This window comes from Rattus rattus, chromosome 2, assembly GCF_011064425.1.
Source record: "Rattus rattus isolate New Zealand chromosome 2, Rrattus_CSIRO_v1, whole genome shotgun sequence".
Taxonomy (NCBI): domain Eukaryota; kingdom Metazoa; phylum Chordata; class Mammalia; order Rodentia; family Muridae; genus Rattus; species Rattus rattus.
The window spans coordinates 116,651,057-116,667,920 of NC_046155.1; the positions used below are offsets into that span (position 1 = coordinate 116,651,057).

The following is a 16,864-nucleotide window of genomic DNA, read 5'->3' on the forward strand; positions in this document are numbered from 1 at the left end:
TCTGAGGCCAGTCATGAAATAAATGAAGTCAACTGACTTCTGGTAGCTCTCAGTTTGGAAGGGAGTTCCCTGAGGCTGAACTCAGCTTATTGGGGAATTGCAAAGGTCCTTTATCTTCAACATAATGAATGGGGCCGTAGATGTTTCCTTTGCCATCACCTAAAGCAATCCCGATTGTCCCTTTAATCCACTGGAAAGTCTGTAGGGGACCCAGACCATCTATCTCCTCACTCTTATCCTCTACGTGCATGGACTGCCTTGCCTCGTAGCTTTTCCTCACAGCTGAGGCTGTCTCCTGAGCCTCAGCTTCTCCCAGTGCCTAGGATGTGTTTGTCAGTCCCGAGAATGACCTAGAAGTAAGGACACCACCTTACAGCAAGGACAACACCCGTAGTAAGAGCAGGCGATTGGTGTCCTTAGGCAGGGGACAGGTTGGGCACAGAATGGAGGGTAGCAAGGGGCCTTTGTTAACAGAAAGGATGCTTCCTGTGGCACAGGCTGTGTTACTATTGACGCTGTTGATGTCTCTGTGATTCTGCCGGGTATGGGAGTTTATTTTCAAATACAGTCTGTGAATTAGCTGCTGTTATTTTACCACCAGAAACTGGGGTTCAGAGGGAGGGAGTGATTGGATGAAATAGTCAAGTGGAGAGAGTGGGGTACTAGTCCCTACCCAGCTTCCATCTGTGTGGGAAATGCCAGCCTCGTGGGTGAGCCTGTGGCAAAGCCCAAGCTGGCTATGAACTACTCTCCCCACCTTGCCTGATTAAGCTCTGAAGCCCCTGGGATTAAAGGGACTTTGTCTCCTCACCATTCCTTTCTGCAGGCAGGGGTAAGGGGCAGGTCATGAAATACCAGCTTAAGAAACACCTGGAATATCCCTACATCTTGCCCTGTCTTCTTTCCCCAGGGCCTGGGCTTCAGCATTGTTGGGGGAAAGGACAGTATTTACGGCCCTATTGGGATTTATGTGAAGAGCATCTTTGCAGGGGGAGCAGCGGCAGCTGACGGGCGGCTTCAGGAAGGTAGGTTTCCATCGCTCCCTCCGAGTGTGGCTGAGAGGGCACAAGCACCATCTTAGTTATATCAGACTATCGTTCTCTTACAACAATACCTCCCCTCCCAGGCGCTGTTGTCAGCCCGGGGCGGAAGCATTTGTTCTCCGATTCTATTCCTTCCTTCCTGTGCCCCTGTTCAGTTTCCGGGACTCAGTGATACCCCATCTCCTTCATCTTCTCTGCTCCTCCACCTGAAACCATGGGACACCAGGTCCCACACCTCTGTCATAGTCCCACCAAGCTCTAGGCTTCAGGAATATAGAATACAAGGACACAAACCACAGTCCTCACACCAGCGAGAACAAAGGGAAGTTTATTTTGAGCCACATATGAGTGGACGTGATCCAGGGACATGCATCTAGACTGGCATGAAGTGGGTCCCTGTGACCTCTTTTTTGGGTAAGGTGGTGATCTCAATACATTCAAAAAGAACTGACCTGACAGTCTGAAAGACGGTACACACATACAAAGATGGTGAGTATCATAGGGCTATTAGGGCAACTAAAGGTAGCCTAAGTTAATTTGGCTCTTGATCTGCAGCATTCCCACTCTCCACAGAGAGACAGTTCTGAATAGCCAGCCTGAAAGCTTCAACAAAGAGGTATCTTTTCCAGGGAACTTTATCTACAGAAAAACCAGAGAGGACCTCTCTTTTGAACTGCCAATGGCTTCCCCATGGGCAGCCCTCCCTTCTGCCTCCCTTCCCCTCTCAGCTCTTTTCATATCTCATAGGACAGATGCTCCCTCTAAGTAGGAGACCTGGGGAACACAGCTGCCAGACACCCCACTGTACCCCACCCTAAGTCTGGGTTTGAATAATGGGCAACCAACTTGGTCCAAAGAGATCCCTGGGTTTCAGTCAGGGAGCAAAATTCAAGGGCAGGAAGGGAAGGCAAGGGAAAAAAATGAATTGAATTAGAAAGAACAGTTACTTTCTTGTCGGGGCAGCATCCGTAAGTCAGGCTGGCAGTCTAACCACCTGTAAATCTGAGCAGTGGGCAGGGTGGGGGTGGAGGGGCTGTGGGAACACTACAGTTCCGGATGCAGGCATATATCACAACAATGGAAAGCTTCCGCCTTTCTAAATGAGCAAAGACATTCTACGAGGGGCTGGAGACATGGATGGCTTTGTGCTTCAGAGCACTGGCTGCTCTTCCAGAGACCCAGGCTTTTAGCACCCACACAGTGACCCACAACCACCCATAACTGCAGTTCCAGAGCATCCAATGCCCTCTTCTGGCCCTCGAGAGCACCAGGCACACATGTGGTGCACTGATATAGATGCAGGCAAAATGCTCATACACATCAACTGATGATTACCAGTCTACTAATAAAGTATCCAGTACACTGAAAAACATCCTACCTTGGGTTTTGTGACATGTGCAAATTAGGATGAGATTCAAACTTTTGCCATGTTCTTCATATAAGGCCATGACTGCCTTGATGTTTCAGCCGTGATGTTTTGAGTCATCAGAGAAATGGTATAACCATCAAAGATTAGAAGATTCATGATCTGGCTGTTTACAGAAAACGTTGCCAATCCAAGCACTATGCAGCACTGGGCACCAGGATTGTATCATGTGGGCAGTGGGTGTTTTTATCGTTGGAGAGGCACTGGATGTAGCGGCTCTGGATGAATCATGATGCAGTGTATAGAATGCAGCGGGCTGGCTGCCTGGCTCAGTAACCCTCCCATTGACTAGAGTCAATGAGAATGCACAGAGCCTGGGAAGAGGCAGTACAGGAATGCTGGGAAATGTGAATGTTTCTAGTCTTGGTCAACTGGAGAAAAGGAAAAAGGCCAAGGAGGAGAGACGTGGAAAAGGATTAAGTGTGAATTTCAGGAGGGCGATGAGCCTAGGTGAGCACTAGATGGCGCTGTCTGGCAGGCCACTGAAAAGTGGTTGGCCCCTGTGGGAGCTCTTTGTCAGAGAGGTGAACTGAACAGATTAAACAAGGAAGGTGTAGAGGAGGGAGAGGAGGGGGATAGGGATGGGGATGGGGAGGAGGTCTAGCGGAACAGCTAAGTCACGATCAAGAAGAAAATAGGAGCCAGGGATTGGGGAAGATGTGTGGGTTAGAATCCAGGGTGTTAGCCTTTGTTGTTTTGTTACTTTTGTATGGAAACCGTCATTATTTGGGGGTTGAGGGACATTTGTTAATAGCAATAACAAAAACAGAGAATTTCAACAGTCACTTCCTGGCTCTAGCCTCCAATAAGTGACACGCTCAAATCTACTCTGTGAAAGAATGTGCTGGCTATGGCAAGCTTGCTAGACAGATCAAAGGTACTGACAATTAGTTTTTGTTCTCCTTCCCAAAAACAATTGTGTAAAACAGATGTGGCTCAGGAGTGCTAGTCAGCTGTGGCCAGATGAGGACTCAACAGAGAAGCCCAGGAAAGGGTTATTGGCCCTTCGGAACAGATATTTTGATAACTTATAGCCAGCCCCTGTGGAGTTAAGAATGCGTATTCTGAAGTTTTGAATTTGTATATCCTCTTCTCAGCCCCATTTAATTATGTTTTGATTCTGTTTGTTTCATAGCCTGGCTAGCTGTGGACTTGATATGTAGCCCAGGCTGTGGCTCCAACTTCTAGTGATCCTGTGGCTTGTGATTACTAAGTTACAGAATTACAGTCATAAGCCCTCAAGGCTAGCACATTTTAAACAGTTTTACTGTGTGTATTCTCGGTCATGCAGTCTTCCAGTGACAAGGGTTGAGTTCTGTCATTGTTCCCTTTGGTTCCCATCATTTTGAGCTTCTCTGCCACCTCCACACTGACACATAAAATAGTATCTGAGCTGAAAGAAACAGTTACAGCAAGCTGCTAGGAAACAGAATTGCATCTTAGTGTAGCAAAGTCTGTCTTTGCTGACTGATGGCCCAGGCACTGCTCAAGTATGGTGAATCCAAAGGCCAAGAGCAAGGTTCGGAAGGCACACACAGGGACAGAATACAAGGCCCCAAGTATATTCCAAAACCCCAAATAGAGCTTGTTAGCTACTGTCTTTCTGTCTCTCAATAGGTGATGAAATTCTGGAACTCAATGGTGAATCAATAGCTGGCCTAACACACCAGGATGCTTTGCAGAAGTTTAAGGTAACTTCTCATTCTATATCCACACTCGGGGATGTAAATGTTATACATCAGGCTATAATTGCCATCGCAGAGGCTTACTGCTGAATAAGCTCACCCTTTCTAGTTATTTCAGAACTCTGGCTGGCTGGTTCAACTCAGCTGTCCTGGCTCAAACTCCTCTCCAAGCTGACTGAGAAGCTGGCTTCTCTCTGCTTTTCACTGAATTGTTTTGCTCGGCCTCAAACTCACTCTGGAAATGTATTCTAATTTTCTGGCTCCTTCTTATTCTTTGGCTGCAGCTGCTTCTACTGATCTGCACCCAACTAAAAAAATGAACTCAATTTTACTGCCCTGAACTCACTGACTCTCCACTAACCCTCCAAACTCATCTCCATTCAACTGAACTGACTCTCTTCCTGTTCTGCTCTTAAATCGCTTCTCTCCTCTGCTATTCTTGTGAAAGTTGAATATATCCTGTCTCTGATTCATTCTGTCAAATCTTTCTCTGACTCATCACTTTGTTTGCCCCTCAATTAGATATCCCTTTCAAACATGGCTGCTTCCTTCTACAAACTAATTTTATCTTAAAGGTGTATACTAAGGGTGTGTTTGTATTGCAATCAGAGGGATTAAAAATGTGTGGCATGTTTGTATCCTACCTGGACCACACACTCCTAGGTCTTTAGATGTCATCCCTTGCCATGTTGCTGGATTAAAATTCCTGTCAATTGGGCACTTCAGGCAATAAAACCAAACCCAGAACCAACTTCTTCCTCTAAGTCCACAAAATAAAAAAATTGATCCTTTACAGGGGTGTCTAGCCAATGGTGGCCCTGGGTACAACATTAAAGAAATTCCTCTACAAAAGATAGTATAATCTGAGCTGGTGTCAAAGGCATTCAAACCACTTAAGATTTATAAAGCTGCCTCAAAGTACTCCATGGTAGTAGATTTATGGATATGCTTTGAGTTTTTAAGACATTACTAAAATCTACTTTTGAATCTCCAGTTAGTACATTCAATAGTATACACATCCTATGCCGTATAACATTTATACTCTGGTGTATGTGCATGTACGTGTCATGTACTTGTCACATGTTTGGATATTACCCATGCACGTGCGCGCGCGCACAGACACACACACACACACACACACACATACACACACACACACACATTTCCTTGGGAAGCATCCATCATTGTCACTGGGCATGTTTTCTTCACCTGCCTGGGAGCTGCTCCAGATACTGTCACTCTTTTCCAGCAAGCCAAGAAGGGACTGCTGACCCTGACAGTGAGGACCCGCCTGACAACTCCCCCTTCACTATGCAGCCACCTGTCTCCCCCTCTGTGCCGCTCCCTGAGCTCCAGCACGTGCGGTGCCCAGGACAGCAGCCCCTTCTCCTTGGAAAGCCCAGCGTCTCCTGCCAGCACTGCCAAACCCAACTACAGAATCATGGTGGAGGTGTCTCTGAAGAAAGGTAGGAGTTGAGTTTGGAGAATTAGTGGGGCGTCAGTGAGTTCAGTGCAGTAGAGTTGAGTTCAGTGTCAGTCATAGCTGCCTGGGCCTCCATCATATGGAAACGTCACAGGAGGTTGACTAGCAAACGCTATGTCTTTTTTCCAGTTGGGATTGACATTAGGTCCGTCCCTCGATCCCTCCCTCCCTCATTCCCTTCCTCCCTCTCTCCCTCCCTCCTCCCTTTCCTCCCCTTCCTCCCCTCTTACTAGTGTGTATCTGGGTACACGCATGTGCATATCCCACACAGAGAACAACTAATAGGAGTTAATTCTCTCCCTCTACAACGTGGATCTAGTGATTGAACTCAGTTCATCTTTGGCAGCTGAGCCATTTCTCACAGCTCCTCATCCTGTTTCTAGAAGATTATTTTCATGTTATCCAAACCCAGACAATGACTTTTGGTGAGATGGTTAGCAGGCAGAACCAACAGACTAAACACACACACACACACACACACACACACACACACACACACACACACACACACACACACACCATAATAGATCAGACCCTAGACACTGCAGCTAATATCCTGAGACCTTGAGCAGCTCACTGACCCTTGGGATCCACAGTAATTCATGCTTCCCACATGGACAACTAGCTCTAGAAGGCTCTAGAGGCCTGCTCTGCCAAACTGAAGCTGAGCTGAGACAGGAAGGACAAGGGACACTCTTAGGTGCAGAGCTGGCTTCCAACCACAGTGATAAGCAAGTATTCTGGGGAGAGAGGGAAGGCCAGTATGACTGGTGCAGGGTAGGCAAGTGGAAGGGGTGGGGGAGGTGGGGATTGAAAGATGGAGAGGAAGGAAAGGGGGATTTTAAAGCAGAGGCTGGGAAACCAGAGAAGGGGATGAATGTGGAGCGATGGGTGTGAGAATGGGCCCATGACCAGGCAAAAGCTCCCTTGTCTGATGAATGCCTCAGTACCTCTGCTGGACCACAAGCTTGCTGAGCCCTCATGCATCTCTGACACAAATACTCGGTGGCCATCGGTCTGTCTTCGTACACTGCCAATAGGGCTCCCATGGTGAACGATGTGTGGGTGAGGCATGGCCCCAGTGTGGTGCCTCCCCTGATGGACTACACTAGAAACAGTGCTGAGCTGCTTTAAGCAGCTACGTCACAGCCTCTGCCCCCACAGACTGTTTCAGCTTTGCTTGGGGGTGAGCTTCAAGGACCCACAGGTCAAAGAGCTCTTTGGTTAGGAGACCCGGATGCCAGGACTGACTTGGATCTCTGTTCGCAGTGCATGTCACAGCCCATAGTTTTTACCTTGATAACAATGACCCACCACAGGCATCCCTCTTGGCGCTTTTGGGAGAACAAACATCAAAAGGTGAAAACCCTTTTTATAAGCGGTGTGTGCCAAAGGAAACCTGAAGGAGGGTCTTAATCCTTCCTGCTCCATGGACCTTCCCTTTTGTCCTTCTTAGCGGCCATGTTTTTGTTTCCAAGGCCTTTCCAATCTAGCAACACCCTCCCCTCTCTCCTCTTCCATGCCGGAGGTCCCCAGAGCCCTAACATCACCTGCAGTCCTGTTTGCCTGGGATCCATGTTCGCCCCGCCCCCCTCTCTCTTCTCTTCCATGCCGGATGTTCGCCCCGCCCCCCTCTCTCTTCTCTTCCATGCCGGAGGTCCCCAGAGCCCTAACATCACCTGCAGTCCTGTTTGCCTGGGATCCATGTTCCCTGTGCAACCATCTTCTCTCACATTTTCCCAATCACCTTCATGGACACCATGGGTGCCTGTAGGGCAGGACTTCATAGGTCTTGTCCTTCCCAGACTTCCTTGTTTGAAAGCAGCCTGTCGCCCACCAGTCCCTCAGTTCAGGACCCTTGGAGATATTCTGTGAATCCGATCCTTATATTCCATTCCTTTGGAATGTATTCCATGCACTCCTGTTTCTGCTGCCCTCTCTATCCCCTAGACCTTTCCAATGACCATTGTCCTCCCATTCTTTTTTTAAAAACATATATTTATTTTACGTATATGAGTATAGTGCTACTGTCCTCAGACACACCAGAAGAGAGCATCAGATCCCATTACAGATGGTTGTGAGCCACCATGTGGTTGCTGGGAATTGAACTCAGGACCTCTGGAAGAGCAGTCAGTGCTCTGAGCCATCTCTCCAGCGTGCTTCCATTCTTAAACATCCATGATTTTTTTCTCCTTATAGAGCCAGGCATATTACTAAAGATGGAAGCTAGATTATGCCACTTCCTCATTCCTGGCTGTCCCAGGGCATCTCTGCTCTGTTGGTTTTTTTGTACACCCATGCATACGAAGCCTATTGAGCCTGGCCCTTGATCCCTGCCCTGTGCCACCTCATCCCTCTCTGCATCCTCATTCCTGTTTGCCTAGGACCCCTGCTTTCTGGGCCCATCAGCTTTCTGCGTGCCTATCCGTGTTCTGCACACATTGGCCTTTCTGGACCTATACCAACATGGCGCACTCCTCCCAGCCTCCAGCCTGTACCTGGACTGTTTCTGCCAATTCTCTGCCCCATCTCCTCATCCTGGGTCTTTATTGTCATCCATGGTTTACATGGTTTACACTAAGTGTAGTCCCTGAGGTATGAAGGGGTGTGCTGTCACCGTCTAACACGTTCCTATTCATTTCCCGCGTAGTACTCAGATCACTGTCTCTGACCCTTTTCCTCTAGCTCACATTTCTCTATCCTCCTGCCCACACTCTCCACTCTCTCATATCCTAGTGTTTCTCTCCTTGACCTTACTACAGCCCCTCTTCACTGTCTGCTTTGGCCATCACTTAGTCCCTAAGTGGCCCCTGTGCACAGTGACACTCCACACATAGGGGTAGAATGAATGTTGTGACCAGGACACTTGACCAGCCCAGGATGTCAGGGGTCAGAGGTGCCTAATAGGCCACTGCATCCCAGCGAAGCTCACATCTCCCACTCTTCCTCCATTTTGCATTCCAGAGGCGGGTGTTGGCCTGGGCATTGGCCTGTGCAGCATCCCCTACTTCCAGTGCATTTCAGGCGTCTTCGTTCACACGCTGTCACCAGGATCTGTGGCACATCTCGATGGACGGCTGAGGTGGGTCCTCATTTCTCTTTCTGAATAGACCCTTGGCTTGCAGCATGGAAGACATCCTTTAAAGGGATCTTGGGTTGACCTCAGGAGAAATGGTGAATGATTCAGACTTGATTCAATTACACCTCAGCAGCTGTCCTGTTAATCACTTGGTGTGGTAAATATAGTTTAGGCGTTTTCAATCCCACCTTAGATTATTTTGTTCCCAAATAAAGACACAAAACCTTCTTTTTTCCAGAGCTGAGGACCGAACCCAGGGTCTTGAGCTTGCTAGGCAAGCGCTCTACCACTGAGCTAAATCCCCAACCCCGACACAAAACCTTTATATTTATAATAAGCCTTAAAGAGCACTAGAGCTGAGCAGATATCAGCCTTCTAAGCTATTTATCTACTTCTCAGCTAATAAGCTAATAATACTTGGCCTATTCCACCTAGACTGCTCTTAATACAATTGACTGACCCTCGTGGCCTTGTTCTCACAGTCCACCTACCCCATGGCATCTTCTTCCTCTTTGTTTTTCTTCTCTCCCACCTGTGGTCTCTGCCCCAGACCCCAAGCCTGGGAACCCAAACCTGCCTACCTCACTTGTGTGCAGCTACAGGCTGTAGGTGTCTTTATTGACAAATTAGGGATAATTTGGTGGGCAAGGTGACATAGCATCAATTGGTATATGTGAGAATCTCCTCATCAGGGGCCACCAACCAGATCTTGGGGACCAATATTTAGCATTACAATACATAGCAACAGACCAAACCTCAACAGGAGGATACACAGTGTTCATAGCCCTACACCAGAGCTGCTAAGTCTGGTGTTACTGCTTCCTAAGAAGTCTGTGTGCATGTAACAGTTAAAGAGACATGACTTCTGAGAATGTCAGGCTGCAAGGGCAAATTGAAAGGAGCATATTTTAACTCAGATTCAACAGACAGAATCCATGGTGTCACAGATGGGCATCTCTGAGGTTTACCCGTGAGCTCTATAGGCAAACAGAAGTGTTGTAGGCAAATCAGATGTATGTATGCATGTCCTTGCTGAGAGAAGCAAAGTAACTTTAGATAGATACTGCAGTCACACCTCTCTACAAAGAGCTTCAGTAAGTGATCTGATTGGGTAGAAGTCATTTATCTCAGTTTAACCTGTTACAACACTTTTGCAGCCCTTCTGACATCTGCCAGTGGTATAAATGCATCTGTTGCTAGGACACACTTTTCCTAAGCATTTTCCCCCAGTGCGATGGTCAGAATAGAAATGCTGAGCTAGGAACAGGTCTGTGCTGCCATCTGCAGGAGAACCACTGCTACTGTGCCTGAGACACCACTGCAGAGTTAGGGGGCCAGTTATAGGCTAGTGATGTAGCATCAGAGTCAGGGCACCTCGTTGCAGGGTTGGTGGACCCATCTTCAGAGTTGGGGTGGTTGTTCTATGTCATTTGCCCTTATCAGAGGCCCAACGTGGGGTAGGGACTGTTCGTGTTGCATGGCAGGAGTCTTCAATTGTTCAAACTTCCAAAAACTCATGTCCAGAGAATGTGGATCATTTTGGCAAGAAAAGGGGTCAGCTCAACAGAAACACAGAAGGAAGTGGGGGACGCAGAGTCAGGAGACTCAAGTTCTCATTCTGACCCAGCTGATTACTTTGAAAATGACTACCCATTGCCTTCGTTTCCCCTAACATTTTATTTGGACACAGCCATGCACTGTTCTTGTTTGCTGCCCATGGCAGCAGCTGTCACCTACAATGACAGAGCTGAACATTTGTGACACAGACAGCTTGCTTGAAAAACAAACATTTACTCTTGGTCCTTTATAGAAAAGTGTCTCTCCCCAATATAGGTTGCAACAGGAAAGTCATTTTACCACTGATGCCCCGGTTTCTCCATCTGTGATGGTAGAAGGGGTTGGGTAGAGGGTTACTATTGCATGATGAAACACCATGACCAAAAGTACCTTGAGGAAGAGAGGATTTCTGTTACTTATTCTTCCACACCACTGTTCATCATTGAAAGAAGTCAGGACAGGAACTCAAGCCAGGCAGGAAACTGGAGGTGGAGCTGATGCGGAGCCCAAGGAGGAGGGCTGCTTACTGGCTTGCTCAACCTGACTTCTAATAGAACCCAGGACCATCAGCCCAGGACTGGCACCACCCACAATGAGCTGGGTCCTCCCCCATCAATCACTAATTAAGGAAATGCTCTCTAGCTTTGCCTATAACTTGATATTCTGTAGGCATTTTCTCAGTTGAGATGCCCTCCTTTTGGAAGACTTCAAGTTGTGCCAAGTTGCCTTAACACTAGTTGGGACAGGTGTTTTTGGCTTTTTGTTTTTGTTTTTTTTAAAGAGCTGACGATTTTATTTTCACATTTCACAATATGAGTGAAAACCACACTTTTTTGTATCACTTCTCCCTCTAGAAGCGTTCCCTCTGTTAGGAATGGAAGTTGTTTGTCATGCATCTAGGAAACACTCAGGCTCATCACCAAGATCTCCTGGTGAAGCAACAAAAGTACAAAACGATGGAGCGCTTCTGCTCTTATCTGTCTGGGCGGGTCATGCCAGGCCCTGTGGGCACCATCAGAGGGTGGGCAGGAGGTCTCATCGTTGGAGGCCCCGGGCATCATGGTTATGTTGCCTCTCATGGGAAGTCTCATCCCAGGAAGCTGGTCCCACAGGAATCATCCCAGGAGGAGGAGGGCCCATCATTGGCATCATGGGAGGGCCTCCCATGTCGGGTGCAGGCATCATGTCAAGCAGAGGAGTACCCGGGAGACTGGGGGGAGGTGGGATCATGGCCCCTGAAGGCAGAGGAGCAGAGGATGGAGCTGGAGGGCTCTGTCCTTGTGAAATGAAGACGTTGTTTTGTCAATCAGGCTCTGGGCCTGCTCTTCCATTCATTTGGGGTAATAGTCTTTCACATTCCCTTTGTGTTTCTGACCACTGCAGTGTGTCTTCCTCACAGACAGAATCGTGGGTAAGATGCGTACCACAGTTGTCACAGTAAAACCTAGGCATGTTGCTTCACAGGCCATTGGCTATCCAGGACCCTGCTGCCCAAGTTGGGACACTTTATATCCACAATAATATACAATTCTCTCCTTTCCATGTCTCTTCTTTTTCCGTTTCAGTGGTTGTGTCAACCAGCCTTCTGTTACTGTAGCAAATATCTTGAGTCAATCAACGAATAAGAAGACAGGTTTATTTTGGCTCACCGTTTTGGAAAATTCATTTGTGTCTGACCTGTCCCACTGCATGTGGGTCTGTGATGAAAAAAAACACATTAGGGCAGGGAGAGGAAGCAGAACAAAGTGTTCACCTCTTGTCTGGAATGCTGACAGACAGGTTAGAGCAATCACAGCGGTCCCTGTAAGGACGTGTCCCCAGTAACCAGAGGGCTTACTCTGGGCCCTAGCTCCTCAGTTTCACCACCTCTCAATCGTGACAATCGAGGATTAAGCATTTGGTGCAAACGCCTTACGAGGGTGCCATTCTAACCCACAGCAGTTGCCAGTACCAGGGACACCCATTGGAACTAAAGGGCTGCTCTTCTTGCTTCTCTGTGCAAGGTCCTCTGCTGCTTCCTTCCTCAGTGATTTCTTTACTTTTTTTTTCTTTTTTTCGGAGCTGGGGACCGAACCCAGGGCCTTGCGCTTGCTAGGCAAGCGCTCTACCACTGAGCTAAATACCCAACCCCAATTTCTTTACTTTTAACACATGCTGCCCAGTCCTTCCTCCAGGACACTCTGCTTCTGAGGACATTAAGGCCCAGGATGTGATGAATTATGTTATGAGTGGTCAGCTAGAGAGGGTAAACCATGAGCTCCATCTTGATCGGATCAATGGAAGAAGAAAGGGGATAGTAACAGGTGAATTGCTGTCTGTGTTGACTGCTCCGTGTGTGAAACACTGGCCATTGGGTGGGCCACAGTGACAGAAGTGGGTTGCTGCATTGACCTGCCCGCCCTGTTTTGAATTTGGTTAAGTGATAAAGAAAGTCTATTTATTGAGATGCTATGAACTGCCCAGCAAGGAGTGGGCTCCTGAGAGCTGACCCTCTTTCTGTCATGTCATTAGTATTGATGAGGCTCCTGTGGGTGCTTTTGCAGGTGTGGTGATGAGATTGTGGAAATCAATGATTCTCCAGTGCACTGCATGACCCTCAATGAAGTCTACACAATCCTGAGCCACTGTGACCCTGGCCCAGTTCCCATCATCGTTAGCCGACATCCGGACCCACAGGTAATGTGCCACTGGACTTACCTCTTCCCAGGCTCACTCGAGTCAGAGCAAGAACTGGATGGAAACGGAGATGCTGCTGGCTAGGGTTTGATCTATACTCCTCCAAACACTTTCAGACTCTCTGTGGGAACAAAGCTCTGTAGCAGAGACCCACCGACAAACAATTGCTATCCACTTAGGAAAATCGTATAGCTGAGTTACAAGTTTCGGAACAGGAAGACAGAAATGCAGAGTCCTATGTAGCAAGTGTAAGAGATCTATTTGTGTGTGCAACTAGTGTGAACTCACAGTGAAAATGTCTGGAGCTCAGCACTGAGGACTCAGGGGTGAGCAAATTCATAGTGTGGGCCCAGAGTAAGCTCATGGCCTCAATAAAGAAGAAGAGGGGGGATCAATAAAGCAGAGGTCACTGGAGGTTAGGTTTGTCTAGACAGAGGACGCAGAAAATCATCCCAGTAAGTGGGAGCACGAAGTTCAAAGTCAGAGTCTGAAAGGGTGAGCCATAGGTGGTAAGTGGGTGGCAGGATTTGTGGACCAAGCAAGAGTGAGGATTGATGTTGGCTGGAATTGTACTGTAAGTGTGTTCACCCTGCTGATGAGTCTGTGTTCTTTTCTGGATCCAGTTGGAAGCCACAGGCCATTAGCTCTAGATGCAACAGGATCATATTTTATTGTTCCAACCTTTGAACAAGGTCGAATGGGTGGAGTACAGAATCTTTCGAAGAAAGGAATAGATGGTGAGGCCCTGAACTACACGGAAGGCATGGGAGGAAACTAAAGAAGGAACGAGACACCATAGTTGTGAAGAATCAGCAGTGGCTCTTGGCTACTTAGTTGTGGAATGAAAGACAGATTATGACTAAAGGATTGGAAAAGGACAGAATGACCTTGGAGTTGTGGAATAACATGCTGGAGCTCAGATGTGTCTGGGATGTCAAGATAGAGACATGCCATAGGCAGTTACCCCGAGGGCTAATGCTTCTGTGAGTTTAAGGCTAGACCTAGACTTGAGACTTGACACCATGCTGACAGGTAGGTGAGACCACCCTGGGCAACCTGGTGACAGCCACTCCCACTGTTTACTCACTGTTTCCTCAGTGTGAATCGGTTGTGATTCCGAGTTCTAAAGATGTTGTGTTGTTCCCCACTCCGATTCACAGATGACAAAAGCCAAGGCTTGAAAGGAAAAGGAAGCTACTCAGTAGCTGTCTTGAGCACAGCTTATAAGTCAGCGAAGCAGGCAGTCAGGTGTATAGTTCAGTGGTATAAAGGCTACCAACACAGTTGTGCAACCACCGCCATGTTTTTGTCTTGAGAAACTGAACTCTACCCATCAAAGGATTCCCTCCCCCAGGCCCTTAGTAATCACTTGCTTGTTTTTCTCTTTTGCCACCATACCTCCTATAAGTACAACCGTGACTCATTTGTTCTTTTTTTATAGCCTTAAAGCATTTAGCTTTTACTCTCATGGTTTATCCATGCCACAACCTGTGCCGTCTGCCTTCCGTTCTAAGGCTGGCTAATACTCCCCTTGTATGCATGTGCTGAGTTGTTTTTAGGCACTCGGCTTTTGGTGGAGAGTTGCTTGTTTCTACATTGGACTACTGTGATAATGGAAAAAAGAATATGATCTATACACATGGCTTTGAGATACATTTTCATTTCTTGTTGGTTTGCGAACGAGTCTCACACTGCCCTGACACTCCACTATGTAGCTCAGGATGACCTCAAAGCTGAAGCAATCTCATGCTTTTGGTGTCTCATGCTCCTGAGTGCTGGGATTAGAGGCACGAGCCACCTGGTATTTGTTTGTTTGTTTGTTTGTCTTTTGTGTGTATGCCCAGATGTGGCTCCTGTGCTAATTCTTTTTTAATTACTGTCTACACTCTATACCATAGGCACTGAACCTCCTCACATCCTCATCAACAGTACACAAGAATTCTCATTTCTCTGTGCCCTTGCAAAGACTTGTTATTTCGTTTTTTGTGGTGTGTGTGTGTGTGTGTGTGTGTGTGTGTGTGTGTGTGTGTGTGTGTGTGAATGCAGTGCCTGGAGAGGCCAGAAGAAGAGGACACTGAATGCCCTGGACCTACCTGTTCAGTGCAAGTTTGGGAATCAAACCCTGGTCCTCTGAAAGAGCAGCAAGCTTTCTGAAGCTTTCAGAGCCCTTTCTCCAGCCCAAGATTTATTCTTTTCTGTTTTTGTTTGTTTTGTTTGAGTAGCTGCCCTAATTTCTCTGTGATTGAGAGTTTTGTCCAGGGTTGGCACTGTTGAACACTTTTTCACATGTTTCTTGGCCACCTGTATATCTTCTCTGGAGAAATGTCCACCCAAGTTTTTTTGCTTGTTTTTTTAAACAAATTTTGTTTTTTGTTATTATTCTTTAATGTCTAGATCTTATCTTTTCACTAGATATATGATTTGTAAGTATTCCTCCTCATTTGAGAGTTGGTCTTTTCAGTCTGTTGAATGTCGTCAAATGAGTTTTTTTTTTTAATTTTGGTGTTAACTACTTCTTTTATCATTTATTTTACTATTTAAAATTATTTGTACGTATTATATGTCTGCGTGTGGGTATGTGCATGGGAATGCAGGGGCCCTCAGAGTCCAGGAGCCTTGACGTCACTGTAAGCAGTTGTGAGTCACACTGCATGGCTGCTGGGAACAGACGTCTCATCCTTTACAAGAGTAGTGTGAGCTCTTAACGTCTGACCCGTCTCTTCAGGCTGGGCGGTTTATTTACCATTTTTAGATTTTGTTTATCATATTGCCAATAATTTACTTTGTAAAATATCCTCATTCCACACTGTGAAGATTTTATTGTTATAGTTTACAGAACAAGAAATTGAGATGTAGGAGATCAAGCTGTGTCTTGGTGTATGCGTCTATTCTATGAAGAAACTGGGATGGGGGTGTAAGCCTGCTTGACTCTTAGACTCACACTTGACGTTTGCTTTTTACTTTATGTGTATGGGTGCTTGCCTGCTTCTGTCTGTGCACTATGTTCATGCAGTACACAAGGACACTGAACGAGGGTGTCATAGTCCTCGGTACTACAGTTACAAACAATTGTTAGCCACCATGTGGGTGCTGGGAGTTTTGCAGTGGTGAAGAGAAGGTTGGGGAGTGATCAGTGATGGCACCTTTATTGATTGACACCAGGAAGACCCTGGGGGCAGGGTGCTGCCCAGGGCACTTCTGGAAGCTGGATTTGTCAGCTCTTGAAGAGTGGAAAGTAGAAGCCATGGATGGGCATGGCAGGCACGGTCTTTGGAACCGGCTGTACCTGCCTTCACCTCTTGCTTGAGCTGCTCATGGATGTTTTCCAGGTGTCTGAACAACAACTCAAGGAAGCTGTGGCTCAGGCAGTGGAAGGCGTCAAGTTTGGGAAGGAAAGGCACCAGTGGAGCTTGGAAGGTAAGGGAAGTGGTGAAGGTTTGCTTGAGAAACTTTGTCTCCTTAGAAAGCTTGGTATTCGGCCATTAACCCGGTCTAGCTCAGCACTATGCGAGCAGTCATGGTAAGCATGCCTGACACTAGACGACTGCTGAAAGACAGGAGCCCGCCGGTGAAATTTGGCTCACTTTTTTTTCCTGTGTGGGCGAGTTTAAGTGTGACAGGTTCTGTGCAGCCAGTTCTGTCCCGTTCATTGTCTGTCAGATGTAGCTATAGGCCTTGCCTAGATAGCGCCCCTGTAGGCTGCAAATCTGCAATCCCTACTCTGTAACAATAGGCACTGGTAATTACTAATTAATCTTAGTTTAATGTATTATTTCACTGCATCCTCACATCTAACTTTTACGTACATATTATCAGAATAAGCAAGGCCCTGGAAGGCTCCTTGCCAAAGTCATGTGACCAGTACCTGGAGAAACTGGTCAGGGACCTGGCTTGCTAGGTGGTTCCTATGCTTAG

At 47.1% G+C, this 16,864-nt stretch overlaps 1 protein-coding gene and 1 pseudogene across 1 annotated transcript in view; one reads left to right on the forward strand and one right to left on the reverse strand.

The window, feature by feature from the left end:
- Positions 1-16,864, forward strand: part of Il16 (interleukin 16) — a 79,291-nt gene that overhangs the window by 44,269 nt on the left and 18,158 nt on the right. The window contains 6 exon segments of the mRNA XM_032893295.1: positions 911-1,025; positions 4,087-4,160; positions 5,404-5,620; positions 8,602-8,719; positions 12,817-12,949; positions 16,279-16,366. Of these exon segments, the coding sequence (XP_032749186.1) occupies positions 911-1,025; positions 4,087-4,160; positions 5,404-5,620; positions 8,602-8,719; positions 12,817-12,949; positions 16,279-16,366 (745 nt within the window).
- LOC116891883 lies at positions 11,247-11,725 on the reverse strand (annotated as a pseudogene).